This window comes from Bubalus bubalis, chromosome 3 (assembly GCF_019923935.1).
Source record: "Bubalus bubalis isolate 160015118507 breed Murrah chromosome 3, NDDB_SH_1, whole genome shotgun sequence".
Taxonomy (NCBI): domain Eukaryota; kingdom Metazoa; phylum Chordata; class Mammalia; order Artiodactyla; family Bovidae; genus Bubalus; species Bubalus bubalis.
Genome location: NC_059159.1, coordinates 72,473,177 through 72,498,390, shown reverse-complemented (window position 1 = coordinate 72,498,390; position 25,214 = coordinate 72,473,177). Strand labels below are relative to the sequence as shown.

The 25,214-nt window shown below is 39.2% G+C and overlaps 1 protein-coding gene across 1 annotated transcript in view; it reads right to left on the bottom strand.

The window, feature by feature from the left end:
* The window catches only part of INTS9 (integrator complex subunit 9), a gene marked incomplete at its 3' end in the record, with an annotated part of 103,893 nt that overhangs the window by 59,187 nt on the left and 19,492 nt on the right, over nucleotides 1-25,214 (bottom strand). The window contains 1 exon segment of the mRNA XM_045165000.1: nucleotides 7,296-7,423. Coding sequence (XP_045020935.1) covers nucleotides 7,296-7,423 — 128 coding nt within the window.

Below are 25,214 nucleotides of genomic sequence, written 5' to 3'. Positions count from 1 at the left end.
TTTAAAAGTAAAAATTTCAGGTATTATTGTTGGCTAAACATTGCTTGTAACATCAAAGACTTTTATGAAATATCTGGAGTTATTTTGGATTTGAGAAATTGCCTGTAGATGGGACTGAAGGCTCAAAGAGCCTGACCACGTTGTAACAATAGTGCCAAAGATAAAGGGGCACAGAAATGTAGCCCCCGGTGGCAAATGGATGCTGACTATAGAGATGCAAATGTTTTGTTTTTAGGTCCAATTAGGTAAATGACTAAACTATGAAGAGCTAGTAAATGTTAAGCTACCAAAGAGGAAGAAATGTACTACTTTGTTCTTATTGATTACAAAATTTCACCGTGTAAATTTTTTGAACAAGGAAACAAGTCTCTTCACAAAAATCTACATTAAAGAAATATGGGAGGTAATGATATTAGAAAAATTCTGATTACAGATGAACACATCTTTGTACCCACTATTTAACAATAATTTCTATGGGAAAAAAGGGTGCCATTAAAAAATGTTATAGTCAAAAAAAATATGTATACAAAAATTTTTTTAGTAGTTTTAAAAACAGGTAAAGTATAAGTAACTAAATAAACAACCTAAGGTATTTAAAAATAACCTATTGTCTAGAAAAATAGTGAAAGGTAGAATGAACATGGTATGCAATTCATTTTCTCTTTATATGTTTCATTTTCCCATTTTCCGGCTTTGAAATGCATTACTTTTATAATCAGGAAATAGTGCGAGAGGCATGACTACATTCATTCATTCAAAATATATTTATAAAAGCCTGCTCTTGATTAAAATAGGCAAAGTAGAGGGACATGGCAATAAATAACCCTTGAGTTTGAGGAGCTTGCACTGCAGTACAGGGAGACGGTAAACAGCAATTACAATGGAATAAAATAAACGCTCCGACAGGGAGCGCAGAGGTACTATGGTTCATACAGGAAGGGCACTTGTGACAGGGTGCAGAGGTGTGAGAGAGCAGGAACATGGAACAGGAGCACGAGGTGAAGACAGAAAGAGGGATAGGGAACGGCCTCATCATTTAGTGAAGTGCTGAAGCGGGAAAGAGGTATTCATCTTCACTTGTTCATTCATGAGTCTTGATTTATGTGTCAGGCACTCAGAGGCTGGTGATACTGACCACGAGCAAAATGTGCCTGTCATCCTGACAGGGTAGGGGAAACTGATCAAGTAGTCACGCACACAGAGAGCAAGCTGTTACTGATGATGAGGCAGCGCCACACAAAGCGCCATGAAGTATCCTCACACGAGAGTGATCTAGGCAGCATCGGGACCCCTTGAGTCTCTGCTGATTGAGCTGAGATCTGGATATTGGGAAGTCAAGGGGCAAGTGGGTCAAGGGGCAAGTGTGTGTGTGTGTGTGTGGTGATTTGTCCTTCATTGTGTCTGATTCTTTTGTGATCCCATGGACTGTAGCCCACCAGGCTCCTCTGTCCATAGGATTTCCCAGGCAAGAATACTGAAGTGGGTTGCCATTTCCTCCTCCAGGGGATCCTCCCAACCCAGGGATTGAACCCGCATCTCCTGTGCTGGCAGGCAGGTTCTTCATCACTGAGCCATCTGTAGTGGGATCAAAGGTCAGGGTCTGGAGGGAATAGAGCAAGAAGATAGCTGCAAAGCCCAATCACTCTCAACAGCCTTCAGTATGGACGTCTTAAAAAAGGTTATTCAAATGAAATTTCATGGAGAGTCCCATATACACTACTCTCCCCCTCAACCAACGAAAACGCCATCTCTCTGTCCTTCCCATGTAGCAAGGGGTATCAGAAATGATTTCAGAGAGGAGCTCCTGCTTAGTAGGTAGGCTAAGGCAAAGGTGGGATGGGGGAAGGGTGGAGAGCCTTCTTGGCTGAAGAACAATCTGTGTAGACTGCTCCCAGGCAGGGGAGAAGTCTTTGAAACTGAAGGAATACAAAGAGCAGGAGACTAAAAGGGTATCAAATGTACCAAGAGGAACTTGGTACTTAACCTAAAAGCAATGAAAAATCCACTGAAAGATCTTAAACAGATGAGAGACGAGATTAGATCAGTCTTTCTATTAATAAAAGGTGATTCTGGAGAAAACTAACATCAAGTATCCTCTGAAAACATGTGCCACCATTTGTGTGGTAATCCTACCAAAAACAGTAAGCCCAACCTCACTGTGAAGAATCATGAGACAAACCCAAATTGAAAGACGTTACATAAAATAATTGGCCTGTACTCCTAAAAATGGCAAGGTCATCAAAGACACAGGGCTGTGAAGACATGACTGAATGCAATGTCATCTGGATTGAACCCTGGACCAGTAAGTTACTTTTCTTTTTTGCTATAAAAGGCATTACAGAGAAATATGAGCTGGTATAGCTTGGGAAATATAAATAAGGTGCTAAGTTGCTTCTGCCATGTCCGACTCTTTGCGACCCCATGGAGAGTAGACCGCCAGGCTCTTCTCTCCAATGGATTTCCCAGGCAAGAAAACAGGAGTGGGTTGCCATGCCCTTCTCCAGGGCATGTTCCTGACCCAGAGATTGAACCGTGTTTCTTTTTTTTTTCTCTAATTTTTTATTTTTTAAAATTTATTTTAATTGGAGGCTAATTACAATATTGTGGTGGTTTTTGCCAAACACTGACATAAATCAGCCATGGGTGGACATGTGTTCCCCATCCTGACCCTCCCTCCTACCTCCCTCCCCATCCCATCCCATCCCTCAGGGTCATCCCAGTGCACCAGCCCTGAGCACCCTGTCTCATGCATCGAACCTGGACTGGTGATCTTTTTCACATATGGTAATATACATGTTTCAATGTTAATTCTCTCAAGTCATCCCACCCTCACCTTCTCCCACAGAGTCCAAAAGACTGTTCTTTACATCTAGGTCTCTTTTGCTGCCTTGCATATAGGGTCATCGTTACCATCTTTCTAAATTCCACATATATGCGTTAATATACTGTGGTGTTTTTCTTTCTGACTTACTTTGCTCTGTATAATAGGCTCCAGTTTCATCCACCTCATTAGAACTGATTCAAATGCATTCTTTTTAACAGCTGAGTAATATTCCATTGTGTATATGTACCATGGCTTTCTTATCCATTCGTCTGCTGATGGGCATCCAGGTTGCTTCCAAGTCCTGACTATTATAAACAGTGCTGTGATGGACATTGGGGTACACATGTCTATTTCAATTCTGGTTTCCTTGGTGTGTATGTCCAGCAGTGGGATTGCTGGGTCGTATGGCAGTTCTATTTCCAGTTTTTTAAGGAACCTCCACACTGTTCTCCACAGTGGCTGTACTAGTTTGCATTCCCACAAACAGTCTAAGAGGTGAACTGCGTTTCTTATGTCTGCTGCATTAGCAGGCGGGTTTTTTACAAGTAGTGACATCTGGGAAGCCTAATATAGCTCAGATACTAGAATGATATCAATGTAAGTTTCTGGATTTTGATTATTGTGCTGCGGTTATATAAGAGAATGTCCTCTTATAAAACAGGAACTTGAGTATTTAAGGGGCAAAGAAGCATCCTGTCTGTATCTTTCAAATGGGTCAGAGAAAACTTTATGTGTATGTATTAAGAGGAAGTGATAAAGTGAATGTGATAAAATGTCAATAACTGGTAACAATAATTGGGAATTGTGTGTACTATTCTTGCAACTTTTCCATAATCTGAAGTAACTCCAAAATAAAACATTACAAAAAAAGAAGACTCTGGATTCAGACAGGGGCAAGGCCAGAGTTGAAGAAACTGGTTAGAAGGCTTCGGCAGTAATGCAGGTAAAAGAGGGTGACGGCCACCACAGCAGCACTTACGAGAAGAGACGGGAGTCTAGCACTATCTAGGAGGTGAAAAATGACAAGGCTCAATGAAAGATTTGGCTTCTCCGGTGGCTCAGTAGTAAAGAACCCACCTGCCAATGCAGGAGACTTGGGTTCAATCCCTGGGTCAGGAAGATCCTCTGGAGGAGGAAATGGCATCCCCACTCCAGTATTCTTGTCTGGGAAACCCCATGGTCAGAGGAGCCTGCCCAAAAGAGTTCATGGGGTCGCAAGAGAGTCAGACATGACTCAGTGACTACACAACAGCAGCAACAACAAATGGAAGACCGGGTGCAGGAGGGAGGAAGGTGGCATCTGGGGAACTCCCAGTTCCCTGGCCTTTCTATCAGGATGCCCTTTCTTAAGACAGGGCAGCAATGGGCGGGACCAGGTCTGGGAGGGTCGGTTCTCCTCTTCTGGACCAAGTCTAATCACGATCTCAGTTTGGGGCATGCTGAGTTCTGAAGTGCTTTCAAAGGTACATCCAAAGACAGAAGCCGAGTGGGTGTTTTGGATTTATGAATGTGGAACTCAGAAGAGCATTATTAACTGAAAAATATACATTTGTAAGTGACTGTCTGGATGGTTATCGAGGCCTTGAGCATTGATTAAATTCCCTTGGTGGAGGCTCTGTGGCTAAGCACCGAGTACTTTAGAATTCTGATGTGTGATGGCTAGATGGAGGAAACTGAATCCCAAAAGGAGACAGGAGAGGAAGAGTCAGAGAAGTAAAAAAAAACCAGGATGGCACAATCATGGAGGTGAGTGATGCTAATGGCCGAGGAGAATGAGGCTGACACCTGAGTATAACAGCTAATGACATGGGAGCCATCTGCGATTTTACTGAGAGATGTCCTGGTGGGTTGTGTGGGCAAAGCAGATGGGAGCAGGAATGCTGAAGGGGACAGTGGAGTTGAGACAACTTAAAAAAATTAAGAAGTGATTGAGCATAATTAAATGGGAAGGAATAAGTCAAGATGGAAAGATTCAAGATAAAGGAAAGATTATAAAAGTGAAATGACTCAGAGACGAGAAGGGTTGAAAACCAGAGAAGATAAAGTGATTCATTCATTATCACAAATATTTACTGAGCAGCTACTGCATACCAGGAACTATTTTAGGCACTGGGGATACAACAGAGAGCAAACAAAATCTCTGCCCTTATAAAACTTATCTCTCATTAGAGAAGAAAGACAATATGTAAAGCAAATATGTCTGTATGATATAACGAGAAGTGCTCTGAAGACCAACAAAGCAGGACAAAGAGGTGGGGGGGGGGGACTGGGGATACTATTAATATTTCAGCCAAGTAGATCGCCAAGATTTTGAGCAAATGAAGACACTTTTTGTGGGGAACTGCCATGGGCTGCTAATCGTCCCATTAGTATAATGTCCCTCTGAGAGAAAAACAATGACAAGAAGAGAGGGTAGAAGCAGATTTTCTATCTACTTGAGGACACAGAACTGGTTAAAGACAGGAATGAACAGGACAGGGAAAACATGTAGCGACGACTGTCTACAAAACCCAGGTTTGAATACCTAGATGACCCATGGCCCTACAGAGCATGTGGGTGCCCTTTTGGGAACCCTCAGCATAGCCTGCTTTTTCTTTTCTTTAGTATTTATCACAAATATATAGACAGTTGTTTTTGTAACACAAGTATAACTAAATCTTCAGCAGTGTAATTTTTTTTCTCCTGATGGACTACAAATTCCGTGAGGAAGGAAGAGCTGTCCCATTCTTGTCTGTGTCCTGTGGTCCAGGACACTGCAGATTTTTAACATCAAGGGAATCAACATTTTAATCATTGGAAGGAAACAGACAATGATGTTAGGCTATTTTAATAAGGAAAAACTTGCTCATCATTGTTGTCAAGAAATGCACGTGACACCTACAGTTCCTGAACCGACTCTGAACGCACTTCTTTTCTCTTTTGGATACTATCAGTGGATGGTAAATGCACTTCTAAGTGCTGGGTGTGACTATAACTGAACGTTATCAGTTATGCATAAAATGGAATCTGGAATTCTCTTTGATCTTGTCCCCACGACCTTACCTTATGCCTCTGTTGTTGTTTAGTCTCTCAGTCACGTCTGACTCTTTGTAACCTCATTGACTGTGGTCTGCCAGGTTCCTCTGTCCATGGGATTTCCCAGGCAAGAATGCTGGAGTGGGTCACTATTTCCTACTCCAGGGGATCTTCCCGACCCAGGGATCAAACCTGCATTTCCTGCATTGGCAGGTGGATTCTTTACCACTGAGTCACCGCTGTATGCCTTATCTTAGAAAAAAGTCAATCCATTTTAATTATACCTTTTCTAGAAGGTTCATGGGGTTATCATTATGAATAATCACTGAACACAGTGAATTCTTCAGCAGTGAATGAGAACATATGAGATGGTTTACCTAGCTTGTTAAGCTTTTAAGTTCTTAAATCTGCTTGAGATGGCTTCTCTGTTTCCCTTCCTCCATGCAGCATCACTTTTTGCTACTGGGAGTATGCTGCTGCTGCTAAGGCGCTTCAGTCGTGTCCGACTCTGTGCAACCCCACAGACGGCAGCCCACCAGGCTCCGCCGTCCCTGGGATTCTCCAGGCAAGAACATCTGCTTCTAAAAGGATCCGCTTCTTTTATAAGTTGCTGCTTCTAAACAGCAGCAAGTTGGAAAACTGATCTCTTAGACAAGGTAAGAGTGAACAGTGCTGCCTGTAGGCTTGGGGGTAATCTGTCTGCTTTAAGACAAGGACTTTGGCTTCATATGTGATTCTGTGATATCTACAGATGATCAGTATCAGATACTGCTGCTGCTACGTCACTTCAGTCGTGTCCGACTCTGTGCGACCTCATAGACGGCAGCCCACCAGGCTCCTCTGTCCCTGGGATTCTCCAGGCAAGAACACTGGAGTGGGTAGCCACTTCCTTCTCCAATGCATGAAAGTGAAAAGTGAAAGTGAAGTCACTCAGTTGTGTCTGACTCTTCACGACCTCAGGGACTGCAGCCCACCAGGCTCCTCCATCCATGGGATTTTCCAGGCAAGAGTACCTGAGTGGGTTGCCATTGCCTTCGGCAGTATCAGATACTAATAGATATCTAATACATAGATACCTACCAAAAACAAATGTCAGGCTTTATGATGTCAAGTCCTTGCAGATGATTCTAAAATTCAATTCTTGGGGCTTATCAGTTGACCATTTATCTACTCCTACATGAATTAGCAAGAAAGATGAAATATACATGACCTCACTTGCACTGAGCAGTTGCAGGAACATTTTACAGAAGCTCAGAAGAAGTTGTAATAAAGAAGTCAATCAATAAATCACTACAACACTTTCCATCAACCCAGCCAAAGAATATTATTTTAAGAACATTTTTAAGGGAACAAAGTAAACTCCGGACAACACACAGGGCACTGCCATCTTGATGCTACTGGGGACCATTTTTCAGCCAACTAAAGCTCAGTCTATTTCAGATACATCGGTACACACCTTTGAACAAGTGGCAAAGGAAGGAAGTTGAGGGTGGAAGTCATGTCCAGTCCACAGTCCAACATAATGGTGGTTGATTTGAATTTGAGCACGTTGCATGGTAAGGTTGGGTGCCCTGACAGGCAATACTGAAAAGAAAAAAAAAAACTTTTGTCAATAATCAATTACAGAAGAAGTCTCAAAAATACAGTGAATTAAATAAAGCTGACCATCTTCTCTCATTACAACAGGGTGTAAATTCAGCTAACTTTCTATATGGTTTCCTCCCTTTCACAGCTCTGGATACCACTTCCCCTCACATTCAGCATTCTCTACCTCCGATCATATCCAGTTCTTTGTAGGGTGCCAATTTACATCTCAGGCAAGCAGAGTTTCGGAGGGGCCGAGGTTATTCCAAATAGATGGTTTCCAGGCTGTAGTTTTCTGCTCCATTCTCACATGACACATTCAAATCCCCACTATCCCACCATACCTAAGTACTGTGTGAAAGTGAAATAGAGTCAAAGTCGCTCAGTTGTGTCCACTGGGTAAGGTCAAATTAAATTCTAAGCTGGAATCTCAAACTGTGCTACAGGTTAAATTTTCTCCTCTGTAAATAAGTCAGATGACTTTCCTTTAGGAGGAAACGCTGGGGAAAGGTAAACAAACAAGCCTTAGGGTAAGGCTCCTAATGGCTCAGCCTTGCCAGGACAAATGACCTCCCTGATGTGCAGACACCAAGCAGGAGTGACGAACACCAACTCCCAGCCCATCAGGAGCCTCCTGCTTGTGGCAGCAGGCCTCAGAGGCCAAAGGGACAGGAGCCACCGCGGTGACAGGGCAAACCAACACGCCGACTGCAAACACTCTTCACGTCTTCCTCGATGGAGTGGAGACGACAGATGCGCCACACTGAGAATTATTTATATGGGATGGACTCTGTGTCACCTTTTATAATTTGACTGCTGCTCTGAAGGAAAAAATGAAAGAAGAGAAAAAAGACCTTTTCTCTCACGTTTTAAGTCATCTTACAGAAGCCTCTCTTGAACAGCAAAGTCCAGAAAATGGAAGGATCAATGTTCTTCATCTCTGGACAGACACATTTTTCTTTCTGATTTAAGTAAAAATCAGGGTAAAGTGGGACTTCCCAGGTGTCATAGTGGTAAAGAATCTACCTGCCAATGCAGGAGACACGGTTTCAATCCCTGGGTTCAGGAGGATGCCCTGGAGAAGGAAATGGCAAGCTGCTCCGGTATTCTTGCCTGGAGAATCCCTGGACAGAGGAGCCTGGTGAGCTACAGTCCATGTGGCTTAGAGTCGGCCGTGGCTGAGTGCCCTGCACACACAGGGTAACGCGACACCAGCGCTGGCCCCCACATGGCCACCCAGCTCCGGCCAAGTCTTCACAGGCACTGGTTCTACCACTGGACACAGTTCCTACTTTTCTCCAGAAGACAGTACAGGAACCGATGAGTTTTTCAAACCGCAGTTTCTAAAACTGATAAGGCCGAGAGCCAAGAAATTTTGGGTATTTTGCAAGCTTCTTTTCTGGCCATACTGTGTGGCTTCCAGATTTTAGTTCTGCAACCAGGGATCGAGCCCAGGTCCCATGTAGTGGAAGTGCAGAGTCCTATCCACTGGACTGCCAGAGAAGTCCCTTGCAAGCTTCTTTATTCCAAGTTTATATAAGATAATTGTATTTTTCATTGTATAATTCACAACTCATGGCCTAAAATAGTACAGGGTTACTTACAATAAAAACAGTAGCAAGAAAGTACTAAAAAAGTCCAGGAAGCATGATTTGGGTAATTATACTTTACCTTAAGTTCATTCTTTAAGAGCTATCAGAACTACAGAATATATTTTCCAACTAATCAAGGCAGAGCTATCCACCCCCGCCCTTTCTCCATCTGTTTCCTATTGCCAGCTTGGTCTTCACACTTATCTAGGAATCATGTATAAGTTAAAGATAAACTATCTCAAAATGAACACAGAGCAACCTGTGCCCCAAACATAACAGGGGTTTATTCTAATATGAGTTCTCTTATAAAAAAACAACAGACCAGATATTCAGAAAAACCTAAAAAGAAAAGAATTGGAATGTATCTAATAATGATTATTTCTGGGTAGAAAGATTAGTGTAATTTTCTTCTTTCAGCTTTTTGCATCTTCTCAATGCTTGACCAGCATTTACCATACTTTTGTAATCAGAAAAATATATATAACTAAAACAAAGCTGAAAATTTAGCCAGCCACATCGAATGACAAAATCTTTTTGATCTTCATCTTTAAATCACGGATAACAAGCTGCAGCAGAAGACAGAAAATGGACATGGCAAAGCTGCTGCTCAGATTTCAGGCTAAGGAAGTTAGCCATCTAACTGCTCCTGTCATCCAAGGATAAAAAAAGACCAGGACCACTTCATAAGGGCCATAACTGACTGCAAGACACTCCCAGAGCCTCTACTAAGAGTGCCAGACTTTGATGTCAGTAGCTCCAATTTTGTGAGTCAGGAAATAGAGCTTTTTACACAGTTGAAAGGGCTGAGAAGAGAACCAAAGACGCACAGCAAATTCTCCCAAGTCCAGAGACCTTACTCCTGCTTCCCAAACCGTACTGCTCACTTTGTGAGGGTCAGCTCAGTCTGCTGAGACGAGAGTAACTGTCACCAGTCAATGAGCCACCTGGCAAGGTTCCCGAAGTTTTTCTGCTCCACTGATGCTCTCTGCCTGTTTCCAACATGCAGTTGTGAACAATCACCAAGTAGATGATAATCTAGTGAGGCTTAGGAGACTAATGCACAAAAACAGTAAGTAATCATGTGACTTTATAAGTAGAAAAAAGATGACAAATTTTGACAAATACTCCTCACCAGCATTTTTCCAGTCCCTGACTTTCTTCATATTTGTAAAAGCTGTAATTTTAGTGCACTACTCCTCTGTGTGCTGCTCTTAAGACCGACAGCTGTGTTTTCTTTGTCTGTCGTTACATCGCACTTCATCTTTACCGGCTGCCTACAAAAATACACCATCACTTGTTTAATCATGCTCTTGCTGTTGAACATTTAGGGTCGCTTTAGGTGCTGCGATTCATGGGGTCGCGAAGAGTCGGACACGACTGAGCGACTGAACTGAACTGAACTAGGTTGCTCTATCACAAACATGGTTGTAGTGTTAACTTTAGCGCTCAAGGCTTTTTCCACACTGGACTGTTTCTTCAGAGGATTCCCAGAAGTGGCATTAACTAGGTCAAAAAAATATGAGCATTTTATGGCTCTTGAAATATGCTGCCAAAATGTTTTCCAAAAAAGGCTGTGCCAATTTACAATGTCATCAGTCATACAGCAGAAGATCCATTACACTGCTTAGTCCGATTAGCATTATGGTCAAAACCATCTGGAATCTACCAAGACAGAGGTTAGTAAATGTTAGCAGTGGCTATCTAGGAGCAATTAAATGACCCTAAACAGGAAATCAACTACTTGATAAATGCTTTAGTTTTGGGAGGCAGCTTGAAGAAATGATTTAAAGCAGGGAGTTTGAAGCAAGAATGCCTGGGCTCAAAAACTGGTCATGCTCATTATTAACATGTGATTTTGGGAAAACTACTTAACTTTGCAAAGATACAGTTTCCTTATCTGCAAGATCTAGTAATAAACGCTACCTTCCTAAACTTGTGAGGACTAAGTGAATAGACACAGAACCTGACATATAGTATGTACTCATTGTTACTGTAGTTACAGAAGGGGTTGAAGAGGCTACCTAAATATATTTGGGGAAAGTTAAGAAAGTTAAGTCGCTCAGTCATGTCTGACTCTTTGTGACCCTGTGAACTGTAGCCCACCAGGCTCCTCCATCTATGGGATTCTCCAGGCAAGAATACTGGAGTGGGGTGCCACTTCCTTCTCCAGGGGATCTTCCCGACCCAGGGATCGAACCCAGGTCTCCTGCATTAGAGGCAGACACTTAAACCTATGAGCCACCAGGGAAGCCTTATTTTTTTGGGGGGGACACCTAAATTTACAGCATTTTAAAGAATAAATTCTATTTCATTGTGGCCTTCACTAATGTTTTAGACATCTGTGTATCCCATGAGACTAGGCAGGGACATCCCTAGTGGTCCAGCTGGTTAAGAATTCACCTGCCAATGCAGGAGACATGGGTTCAATCCCTGGTCTGGGAAGTAGGATCCCGCATGAGCAACTAAGTCCACAAGCCACACCTTCTGTAGCCCCCGACTTGTGCAACTAGAGAAAGCTTGCATGCAGCAACGACGACCCAGCCCAACCAATAAATAAATACCCAGCACAGCCAATCAATTAAAAAATAAAAAGACTAGGTGAAGTGAACGAACAATTTTACAAATATTTTTCTATTGCTAGTTTTCCTTCCTGGAGAAGGCGATGGCACCCCACTCCAGTACCCTTGCCTGGAAAATCCCATGGGCGGAGGAGCCTGGTAGGCTGCAGTCCCTGCGGTCGCTGAGGGTCGGACACGACTGAGCGACTTCACTTTCACTTTTCACTTTCATGCATTGGAGAAGGAAATGGCAACCCACTCCAGTATTCTTGCCTGGAAAATCCCAGGGACGGGGGAGCCTGGTGGGCTGCCGTCTCTGGGGTCACACAGAGTCGGACACGACTGAAATGACTTAGCAGTTTTCCTTCCAGGAAGATAACAGTTACTACTGCAAAAGTGAATATTCTAGCAAACATAAGGTTTTATAATTTTTATTATTTTTAGAATTATTGACATTTGGGGGGTAAATTTTTTTTTTATCAATTATAGTTAGTAAACATATTTCCAATTCTCTTACTTTCCTTTAAAACCATTTTATTATGGAAAATTTCAAACACACAAGTAAGCATAATTAGTACAATAAACTCCCATCACTTGGATTTAACATCTGTCCATTTTCTGTGCTTCTCTTCACTGCCTCCTTTTGATGTTGATACACTTCTGCAGAATGGCTTCTGTGCTGACAAACCAATCTGATCTCTGAAAGTACTGTTTTCATAAAGAGTCTTAAATCTATCTCTTACCCACGACTGAGACAAAAAATGATTCCATTTTTCTAAATATCATAGCAAAATTCATTAAATGTAACTTCTTCCACCTTTAACTCATCTTTAGTTTTTAACACCTCCGAGTCCTCTAATACCTATTTCTGAAATCTCTATTTTGTCCAGTCCTTTTTTGGTTCTGTTTTCCATTTCTCCCCTCAATGCTGCTAGTTTTACTATATTGAAATATTTGAAAACAAGTTAGACTGAAGACTTGACTACTAAAATAGTCTTCCTAAGGATCTTAATGGAGGCTACATTTAAGCTATGTATTTAGGGAATGCTGCCATTTCTACTATATAACAACATTTTTCTGACCAGGAAGCAATGCAATGATTTCTCTTTAATTTTTTTTGCTCTTCCTTTACAGTTTAAGATGTTTTATTCCTTTAGTTCGAAACCAACTAGTCAATTATCATTAACATAAATATATTTTTGCTTTTTAATTTCCACTCTTGGTTTTATTGTTCAAGTTTTATCTGTAAAAATTCCTGCAGTTGGATGTGCAGTGTAGCCCATTAAGTTATGCATTCAGGCTACAGATAGCCCTCTAAGTGATGCTCTGGAGACATTTTTCAAATTCACATTGAGTTTTCAATTTATCCATTTCTAAGGACTTATGTGACTTCTATTGTGATTTCTGCTTTGAGCCACAAAGAATTGGGTGTTGTATATGCACATGGGCTTGGTTTCACTTTCAGATATAAAAGTGGTAACGGTTATCTTTTGGTAATTGATTTCTAACTTTCTTGTGGGCAGGGAATAGATTTTATACATACTTGCTGATATTTATTGAAACTTGCTTTGTAACAGTATAGTGTGAATGGTTGATTTTTTTAATAAATGAACCAGTGTGCATGAAAACTGGGAATATATAATCTAATTGTTGTATACAGAGCAGATAGAGTTTATTATTTCACCTAATGCCTCCAGAGCATCTCCTATATCTTTACCTACTTTTGAGTCTTAGGAGAAAAGAACTTGTCGATTTCTTTTTGAAATTCTGTCCTATTTTGCTTTTTACATATCGAGGCTACATTGCTACATAATCGAAATTATTACTATTGAATATTTTATCATTATGTAATGCTCTTTGTCTCAAAATCTATTTTTAGATTTATTTCTAAATAATATTATAGCTATATCAATTTTTCCTTCAGTGAATCAGTCTTGTGTTTTTTAAATGAAATTTACATATATATAGTTAAAAGTGAATCACCAAATTCAAGAAGTAACTACTTGTGAGCTATTTCTTCTAGTTATTTCTCAGTAATATCATTATACTATTATTTCTTGAGTTATAGTTGTTACTGACTTTTTTCTGCTATGGAAACTATTTCAAAACTGATGAAACTTTGCTATGGTCCATAACCAACATATGTACAAAAGGATTCTCTATCACATTTGTAGCAAAGCTTATGAAGACAACTGCCACTTTACTTGAACTGGGTAACAAAAATTTAAAAGGAATGAGAAGTTTGTGTAACAGATTAATGTACCGATTAACACAATCATTAAAGCAACTTATCAGGATTTAACTGTTTTTTCTCTCAGTGCTATGCAAATTAAAGAAAGATATATCCTAACAATAGTATTGTAGAGTCAGTGAATTATTCTACACTTTTTTTAACAGTTAATGATTATTTACCACCGTCTTAACCAACTTCTTTGTTCACCAATGCTTCTTGTATCTCATTTCTCTCTTTTAGGGACAATTTCCTTTTTCCTGAAGTACATACTTTAGGCTATTTGCTTCAAATGGTAAACTCTTAGTCATTACTAGTCTGGAAATTTCTTAATTTTGACTTTATTCCTCAATAGTGATGGTGGTGGAATTATAAGGTAGCAGACTACCTTCAACAGTAAATTTATTAATCCAACTGTCCTCTGGCAACTCTTAGGGCTAGTGAGAAATCTGCTGCTAGTCTAACTGGTAATCCATTACAGGTGGCTATTAAAATCTCTTTGCCAATAGTGTTTTGATATTTTATTAAGATGTACATTGGCATTTTTGGGGGGGGCGAAATTATGCTTCTAACATATAAGGACTCGTCTTCCACAGCTGTGAAAAACACTGTCAGCCATTATCATTTTTAATACTATCTCTACCGCATTCTTTCTTCCTAGTTTCTACTAGTGAAATGCCTATTAAATGTATGTTGCAATGTTTCATTTTACTGTCTCTGTAATTATCCTTTCATATTTTGCTTTTTGAACTTTGTATACTCCATTCTGGATACTTTTCTCAGCTCTATCTTAATTTGCTAATTCTTCCCTATTGGTGTCATATCTCCTATTTAAACTCCTCTACTGAAATTTTCTTTTCACTACTTTTCATTTCTAGAAGTTTTCTTTTTTAAAAAATAACATCTTGGTCTCTTCACAGGTTTGAAATCTTCATTTATGTCTTTGATCATTTTAATGTTTTAATTTTAGACTCTCCATCAGATTGAACAATTGTCTGAAGTTCTTAGGAGTCTTGTTAGGTTTGATGATTCAAATTGATAATGGATTTCAATACTGTTGTTTTCAATTTTTGGATGGTGAGCCCATCTTTGGTGGGGCTACATCTGTGGGAATTCTATGTATCATCATCTTGAGATCAATCTTTAAGTTGATTTCTCAGCTTGACTATTTATACTTACAGAGGAGCAGACAAATCAGATTCAAGACTCTCAAAGCACTGGCCCCAGCTCCTTGCAGAGACAATCTTCCTTATTGACCTCTTGAACAAGCAAATGGTATTTTTCTAGTACTCCTTTTTCATTGAGGTACACAGCCCTTGGTGGTGGGAGGCGGGGCGGGGAAGGGGGCAGTTTCTGGTTTTGAAATATATGTTTCTGAATATTACAACTGTTACTAAGAAGACTCATGAAAACTCAGGTTTCAGCAAATTTAAAAGACTTTAATTTTAAAAAGCTGCTATGAACACAAAGTGACAACTAGCCAATCTGGCCTCACAGAAATCTTTAAAAGCTGTATGAAAACAACAACAAAATTTGGCAAATCAACTATATCTCAATTAAACAAATAAAAAATAAAGAATTTGTCAGATTAGTATGTATGGTGAACTTGGCAATTTCATCATACGGCAAATTCAAGTTTAGTGAACTGGCTTTGAGAAGTAAGTCTGTCTTCTACAGAGAGAACCATGGACTGAAACATCACATATGTACTTCTCTTTCCTAGTCTTCTTTAAAATGATGATAATACATAGTTATTATGATATGGTATTTATTAACTGTCAGGCACTCTGCAAGAACTTTCCATTTAACTCCTTTAATCCTCGCAGGAACGCTATGAGGTAGACACTATATTCCCATTTTACAGATGAAGAAAATGCAGCACAGAAATTGTGAGGTCCCAAAGCTGTAGAGGCTGTGCCAGCACGTGAACCCAGGAGAATGAGATCTGGACACAGAGCATTTCACCACCGCTGCATGCCACGTCACACAAAGAGAAAGGGACGTCACAGACCGGCAAACATCGGCAGAGATGACGTGCTCTGAAAGGCCGTAGTTTGAGTTGATAAGAATGTAGACTGAATGTATAATCTAGTGAACAAAAAAATCAGTTCGCTGGCTAAGGTAAGGCAAAGCAAAGATTAAATTATTAAATACGTCTGCATTCTATCATAAGCAGTAATTTTTTTCTGTTGGCTTTCCCCTTCCATTCCAAAAAAAAAAAAAAAAGTAAAATAAATAAAAGATGATAGAATTCTCTTGCTGTAAAGTAGTTTTACTGATGAAACTGTTTTTAAAGCTCTGTAATGTAACCTTTAGGTTGAGCTAGTGCCAAAAGCTCTTTAATCTTGTTTGGGAGAATTTTACACACCATAAAGGAACTTTTTTTATAGGTAACAGTGTTAATGAAGTAAGCTGTAAATGACACCATTGCCATCATTTTTTCCCTCTTTTTCTCAATTTTCTATTTAGCCAACTCATATATTCACTGTGGATATCTGTGAGCAGAGAGAAGCGGTTCAGTTTTCTCTCTCTGGCAGTGAAATAAGCTTTAGTTCTTTCTGATTCAAATATGTCATTAAAAAAATACTTCTAGCAAATTGATTTTAATGAAATGCTTTTCCTTCTTGTTACAACATTAGAAAACCAATTAGTATAATTAACATAGGGAAAAGCAAAACTTAAAAGATTGAGAAATGTATTTAAAAAACTCAATATCATTATAAAGGCAAAAAGTCTTACCAAACTATAAAAAGAATATTTCTTTAATCTGATAAGTCGCTAACCAAATTCTACATCATAGTTGATGATGAAGCATAAGAAACAGTTTCCTGAATGTCAAGAACCAAAGGCTATCCACTATGACTGGTTAAATTCAATACTATACTGGAAAAGATATATAATGCATTAAGACAAGAAAAATAAAAGATAAAATAGTTAGAAATGGAGAAATAAAAATGTCACTGTCCACAGATGATATGCTTATAAGACATTCTGAAGAAAATCTACTACAACTAATAGAGTTCATCAAGATTGCTGGATACAAAAAAAATCAGCCTACCAAAATTAACTGAGTTCTTACATACCAGCAATGAACATTCAGTAAAAGTAAAAAAAATTAAAATGAGAATACCATGTGTATATGGTAAAAATTTAAATGCATCATAAAAGTAAAAAAAAAAGTATAAAACCCTATAAAAAAAACTTAAAAGAAACCCCAATGTATAAAACTCTCTTTAAAAATAATGTTAATTGGAAAGATAACAAGCTGTTTTAAGAAACAGAAACAATAGGTGAGGGAGATTAAGAGGTTCAAACTTCCAGATGCAAAATGAATGAGTCATGGGTTTGAAGTGTACAGTGTGGGGAATATAACCAATAGTTATGTAATATATTTGTATGGCGACAAATGGTACTAGACTTATTCTGGTGATCATTTTGAAATACATTTGAAATACCCAGAAATATTTGAATCACTATGACATGTAATGGAAACTAATAGTTATAGGTAAATTATACTTCAGAAAGAAACAAACTCACAGAAAAAGAGGTCAAATCTGTTGTTACCACAGGCAAAGCAGTGGAAGGAGGAAGGATTGGATGAAGGTGGTCAAAAATTACAAGCTTCCAGTTATAAGATAAATAAGTACTATATAATATAAAACATGATAAATAAAATTAACACTGTTGTATGTTATATATAAAAGCTGATAAGAGTAAATTCTAAGAGTTCTCATCACAAGGAAAATTTTTTCTTTTCTATTTTTTTAATTTTATATCTATATGAGATAATAGATGTTCACTAAATTTATTGTGGTCATCATCTTGTGATATATGTAAGTTAAATCATACTGTACACCTTAACTTACAGAGTAATGTATGTCAATTATATTTCAATAAAGCTGAAAGAAAAAAAGCATAAAAACAGGGAACTTAGTTGGAAAAAAAGACTCTATGAGACAAATAAAAGGGGAGAGAATTCACTGCCAGCAAACTGTGTTATAAAAATGTTAAGCCAAGTTCTTTAGGAAGAAAGAATCTATACCAAAAAAGTGAAGAACTCTGGAAATGGTGAAAATAAATGCACATTTTAAAAGCTACTTTTTAAATTGTTTAAAAATATAATTAACTGTCTAAAGGAAAAAATGGCAACAATATTGTGTGTAGCTTATAATGTATAAAAATGTGTGACCACCACAGCACAAAGAATGGGAGGGAAAACTTGAAAGTAAACTACTGTAAGGTTCTTATATTCAACATGAAATGAGCCAATTCCTCAAAACAAATCTGCTTGAAAAAAATCAGTTCTCACTAGTCTACTTTTTATGGAAATTAAGAATCATATGAAAGAGTCAATTAAGAGCTAAGATTAGCTAAAAATATATTGAAGAATAAATATTAGAGAAGATTTAAATTTTCTGATACTACAACTTACTACAGAGTAATTAACAGTAAGATGTTGCACTAAAGTAGCTAATGGACAAGCGGTAAAGGAATCAACAGTCCAGAAAAGAGGTACATACGTGTCTTGGAGTCTGACAATAAAAGCAGCATTACCAATGTATGGAGTGGGGAACAGTTGTAACCTATTTGGAATAATTACTTCATACCACACAAAAAAATTAATTCCAGATGACTTAAGACAAAAACTTCACAATTTGTAATGAAAAATAAAATGGAAAGAGGATAACACCTTATCACTCTGGGATAGTGGGGAATTTTTTAAAGAGATAAGAAGCACAAAGTGTAAGACAAAGATTCATATATTTGACTACGGTACCTTAAAATGAAAGCCTTCAAAAGACACCACTAACAGAGAGAATACACAACCCAGAGATTGAGAGAAGGTATTTCCAATATATGTTATTTTTAATAAGCATTGGTAACCTATTCAGTACAAAAAGCTCATTCAAATTAACAATAAAAAGATTTAAAAATCCAACAGAAATAGGGAAACAAAAGTGGTCAATAAATAAAGATATAAAGAAGCTCAGTACCCCAGCATCAAGGATTTGATAGGCTAAATAAGACAATTTCGATAACCTAAAATTAGACTGATGATATTATATTTTGGAAAGAAGGTAGTCAAACTGGAGTATAAATTGGTATAATCACTCTGGAGAATAATCTGGCAACATCTAAAAATACTGAGGGCTGCCCTGGTGGCTCAGTTGGTAAAGAATCCACCTGTAAAGCAGGACACCCAGGTTCAATCCCTGGGTGGGGAAGATCCCTTGAAGAAGGAAATGGCAGCCCACTGCAGTATTCTTGCTTGGGAAATCCCACGGACAGAGGAGCCTGGTGGGCTACAGTCCATGCGGTCGCAAAGAGTCAGACAGGACTTAGCAGCTAAGCCACCAATAATACTGAATATATATATACACACTGTAACATACACTAAACTAATAAAGCCATGCGTGGGTGCGATACACGTCAACTTGAGGAAACAAGTAACTTCTGGAGAGGGAGCAAAAGTGACGATTGGGAATCTTGCCTTTAGAGCCGACTTACGTCAAAAGTGGGGAGAAGAGGAAGAGCTGATCCAAAACAAGAAAAGAGGCAAACTGTTAACATCTTCTTAACATTAGTAACGAGGGCAAGAGCGTTTTTCTGTATTGTTATCGACGCTCCTGCAGACATCAGAATTCTATAACTATACCTTTCCTACTGTTAAAATTTGTAGTGCCCTTTTCTTTATAACAAAAGTTGCACGGTACAAAAGCAAAATCTAACAGAGTTTAATGGATAAATATTTGAATATTAGTATAGCGTTTGCCAGGTATGTTTGTTAATTTTCAAGGAACTACTAGTGATAACGGTTCATGATTTTCATTGATGCAAAGGGAACATGACTTACAACGACGGACATGGCAATAGCAATGGAATCAAGTGAGAATGCTACCTCACAAAATTCAGTAAGATATTGCCTTGGAAGAAGGAAAGAAACAGATACCACCCAGATTTTTATCTCAAGTTTTGAGATTACATTAGTAATTTTAATAAACTCCTTGATGCTCTCTGAAGTTTGGCAAAACATTTCTCTAGCAAAATTCAGCAAGGCTTTTTAATTTTATGAGAACATTTTCAAATGCTATTGATAATTACCTAAATACCAGAAATGTTACATTAATCTGATAGCTATATTTATAAAGAATACATACTCATAAAAATAAACATCAATGCTGATACCTGAAAATGAATTCTAAAAATAAAAGTAGACCCTTGCTTAGAAAGGAACAGGAATTGAAAATATCATTGTATGAATTACCTCCAGTAACAATAAGAATTACTGACAAACATTTTCTATCCAATATTAAATTAGCTCTTACCCCCAAACTGAATGAAATAAATACTATCAATATCAACTTGATTGTCAATGCCCAAGGTCACACAGTCAATAACAGACTGATTTTGCACTCAAATCAGCACATGTTCCAAATATTTTCTCTTAAATCATTCCACTAATACATTAGAAGTTTTATATATATAAAATAGTGCATTATACTAAGAGCAATAGAGTTAATATGGATTGGATAGTTGGATAGAAAAAAAATTCAAGAATCTTAGAAATAAAAATGTCCCTATTTTTCTCTAGTAATCTCTTCTAATTTCTCCTTCAATATTGCTTCCCTGTTGTACCACTACCTAACTCTTGCCAGGTTACTTCTAAGACAGTTTGGAATAGACCAAGAAAAGGTGAAGTGAAAGTGAAAGTCGCTCAGTCATGTCTGACTCTTTGCGACGTCATGGACTATAGGTCCATGGAAGTCTCCATACCAGAATACGGGAGTGGGTAGCCTTTCCCTTCTCCAGGGAATCTTCCCAACCCAGGGATCGAACCCAGGTCTCCCGCATTGCAGGTAGATTCTTTACCAGCTAAGCCAAAAAGGAAGCCCAAGAATACTGAAGTAGGTGGCCTATCCCTTCGCTAGCAGATCTTCCCGACCCAGGAATCAAACCGGGGTCTCCTGCATTGAAAGGGAGAGCATTCAATTAGTTAATTTAGATGGCCGACAGAGTTATTTCCATACTTCTGAGAAGTTGTGCATTCGTATACTTTAGCCTTTAAAAAATATGGTATTTCCTAATGGTGAAGTCCCTGACCTTGGGAGTGGGGTAGCTCCTGTCAGCTGCCGCCCCTGACCATAGGAAAATTTGGCCTTGGAGTACGGAATGAAGCAAGGCAAAGGCTACTAGAGTTCTGCCAAGAGAATGCACTGGTCATAGCAAGCAACCTCTTCCAACAATACAAGAGAAGAGTCTACACATGGACATCACCAGATGGTCAACACCGAAATAAGATTGATTATATTCTTTGCAGCCAAAGATGGAGAAGCTCTATACACTCAACAAAAACAAGACCGGGAGCTGACTGTGGCTCAGATCATGAACTCCTTATTGCCAAATTCAGACTTAAATTGAAGAAAGGAGGGAAAATCACTAGACCATTCAGGTATGACCTAAATCAAATCCCTTATGATTACACAGTAGAAGTGAGAAATAGATTTAAGGGACTAGATCTGATAGAGTGCCTGATGAACTATGGATGGAGGTTTGTAACACTGTACAGGAGACAGGGATCAAGACCATGTCCATGGAAAAGAAATGCAAAAGAGCAAAATGGCTGTCTGAGGAGGCCTTACAAATAGCCCTGAAAAGAAGAGAAGTGAAAAGCAAAGGAGAAAAGGAAAGATATAAGCATCTGAACAAGGAGAGACAAGAAAGCCTTCCTCAGCAATCAATGCACAGAAATAGAGGAAAACAACAGAATGGGAAAGACTAGAGATCTCCTCAAGAAAATTAGAGATACCAAGGGAACATGTCATGCAAAGAGAGGCTCGGTAAAGGACAGAAATGGTATGGACCTAACAGAAGCAGAAGATATTAAGAAGAGGTGACAAGAATACACAGAAGAACTGTACAAAAATGATCTTCATGACCCAGATAATCATGATGGTGTGATCACTCACCTAGAGCCAGACATCCTGGAATGTGAAGTCAAGTGGGCCTTAGAAAGCATCACTACGAACAAAGCTAGTGGAGGTGATGGAATTCCAGTGGAGCTATTTCAAATCCTGAAAGATGATGCTGTGAAAGTGCTGCACTCAATATGCCAACAAATTTGGAAAACTCAGCAGTGGCCACAGGACTGGAAAAGGTCAGTTTTCATTCCAATCCCAAAGAAAGGCAATGCCAAAGAATGCTCAAACTACCACACAATTGCACTCATCTCACACGCTAGTAAAGCAATGCTCAAAATTCTCCAAGCCAGGCTTCAGCAATACGTGAATCATGAACTTCCAGATGTTCAAGCTGGTTTTAGAAAAGGCAGAGGAGCCAGAGATCAATTGCCAACATCCGCTGGATCATCAAAAAAGCAAGAGAATTCCAGAAAAATGTCTATTTCTGCTTTCTTGACTATGCCAAAGCCTTTGACTGTGTGGATCACAACAAGCTGTGGAAAATTCTTCAACAGATGGGAATACCAGACCACCTGACCTGCCTCTTGAGAAACCTATATGCAGGTCAGGAAGCAACAGTTAGAACTGGACATGGAACAACAGACTGGTTCCAAATAGGAAAAGGAGTACATCAAGGCTGTATATTGTCACCCTGCTTATTTAACTTCTATGCACAGTACATCATGAAAAACGCTGGGCTGAAAGAAGCACAAGCTGGGATCAAGATTGCTGGAAGAAATATCAATAACCTCAGATATGCAGATGACACCACCCTTATGGCAGCAAGTGAAGAGAAACTAAAAAGCCTCTTGATGAAAGTCAAAGAGGAGAGTGAAAAAGTTGGCTTAAAGCTCAACATTCAGAAAACTAAGATCATGGCATCTGGTCCCATCACTTTATGGGAAATAGATGGGGAAACAGTGGAAACTGTGACAGACTTTATTTTTTTGGGCTCCAAAATCACCGTAGATGGTGATTGCAGCCATGAAATTAAAAGACGCTTACTCCTTGGAAGGAAAGTTATGACTGATCTAGAAAGCATATTAAAAAGCAGAGATATTACTTTGCCAACAAAGGTCCATCTAGTCAAGGCTATGGTTTTTCCAGTGGTCATGTATGGGTGTGAGAGTTGGACTATAAAGAAAGCTGAGCCCTGAAGAACGGATGCTTTTGAACTGTGGTGTTGGAGAAGACTCTTGAGAGTCCCTTGGACTGCAAGGAGATCCAACCAGTCCATCCTAAAGGAGACCAGTCCTGGGTGTTCATTGGAAGGACTGATGCTGAGGCTGAAACTCCAATACTTTGGCCACCTCATGCGAAGAGTTGACTCATTGGAAAAGACCCTGATGCTGGGAGGGATTGAGGGCAGGAGGAGAAGGGGACGACAGAGGATGAGATGGCTGGATGGCATCACCGACTTGATGGATATGAGTTTGGTTGAAATCCGGGAGTTGGTGATGGACAGGGAGGCCTGGCGTCCTGCGATTCATGGGGTTGCAAAGAGTCGGACTTGACTGAGCTACTGAACTGAACTTAACGGTAAAGTCATTTTTAAGTCTTATTTTGAAATTTAATTTCAGTTAGATCTTCTGAATGTACTTAAAATTTCCTCAATAACAGAATCGAGTATCAGCTTTTAATTTAAAGTTTAATTAATTAAAATAAAATACAATTTTAAACTGTTTAATAGCCACATGCAACTGGCAGATACTCTAATGCATAGGGCAATTTTAGAAAAAGAGAGGGAACGTTAGGCAAAGATTTCTGAGATTAGCAAGTGAGAAGAACCATAAAAGAAAATCTATAAATTGGCCTTAATCAAAATTGAAAACTTCTTCAAAAGACACCCTTAAGAAAATGAAAGATAACTCAGAGACTGGGAGAAAATATTTGCAAAACACATCTGATAAAGGACTTGAAAAGAGAAAATTAAAAGGAACTTTTACAATTCCAGCCAAAATAAAAAACTGAATGTTAATAAATGGGTAAAATATGTGAAGATGCATTCACTGAAGATGACATATGGATGGCAAATGACAAAATGCTAAACATGAGTCCTTAAAGAAATACAAATTAAACGCACAGTAAGGTACCATGACACTCTTACTAGAAGGTCAAAGTTAAAGACTGACAAGTGCAGGCATGGGTGCAGAGCAACCGGAAATCTCAAACACGACCGGTATAATCTGGGGCTTCCCTGCTGGCTGACCGGTAAAGAATCTGCCTACAGTGCAGGAGACACGGGTTTGATCCCTGGGTGGAGAAGACCCCCTGGAGAAGGAAATGGCACCCACTGCAGTATTCTTGCCTGGGAAATCCCCTGGACAGAGGAGCTCGATGGGCTACAGTCCTTGGGGTCGCACAGAGATGGACACAGGACTCAGCGGCTGACCACCACCATACCACCAGTATAATGCCTGAGAGTCATCCCTGTTGTTGCAAATATCAATAGCCCACTCTTTTTTATTGCTAAGAAGTATCTCATTGTATGGATGGACCGTGTGTACTTATTAATAATATCCACAAGCTGATGAATATTTGTGTTGCTGTTTTCAGTTTTTGACAATTATGAATAAAGCCACCATAAATATTTACATACAGGTTTTTGTAGGGGGATACAATTTTTCATTTCCCTTGGGTAAATCTGGGACCAGATGCCATGATCTTAAGTTTTTTGAATGTTGAGTTTTAAGCCAGTTTTTTCACTCTCCTTTTTCACTTTCAACAAGAGGCTCTTTAGTTCTTCTTCGCTTTCTGCCATAAGGGTGGTAGCATCTGCATATCTGAGGTTACTGATATTTCCCCCGGCAATCTTGATTCCAGCGTGTGCTTCATCCAGCCCAGCATTTCGCATAATGTACTCTGCATATAAGTTAAATAAGCAGGGTGACAATATACAGTCTTGATGTACTCCTTTCCCAATCTGGAATCAATTTGTTGTTCCATGTCTGTTTCTAACTGTTGCTTCTTGACCTGCATATAGATTTCTCAGGAGGCAGGTAAGGTGGTCTGGTATTCCCATACTTGGGATGTGAGACTTGGACTATAAAGAAGGCTGAATGCTAAAGAATTGATGCTTTTGAACAATGGTGCCAAAGAAGACTCTTGAGAGTCCCCTGGAGAGCAAGGAGGTCAAACCAGTCAATCCTAAAAAAAAAAAAAAAAATCAGCCTGAATATTCATTGGAAGGACTGATGCTGAAACTGAAGCTCCAATACTGTGGCCACCTGATGCAAACAGCCGACTCACTGGAAAAGACTGATGCTGGAGAAGACTGAGGGCAGGAAGAGAAGGGGGAGACAGAGAATGAGATGGTTGGATGGCGTCACCAACTTGATGAGCATGTGTTTGAGTGAGTTCCAGGAGATGGTGAAGGACAGGGAAGCCTGGCATGCTGCAGTTCATGGGCTTGCAAAGAGTCAGACATGACTTAGCAACAGAACAACGAACAAC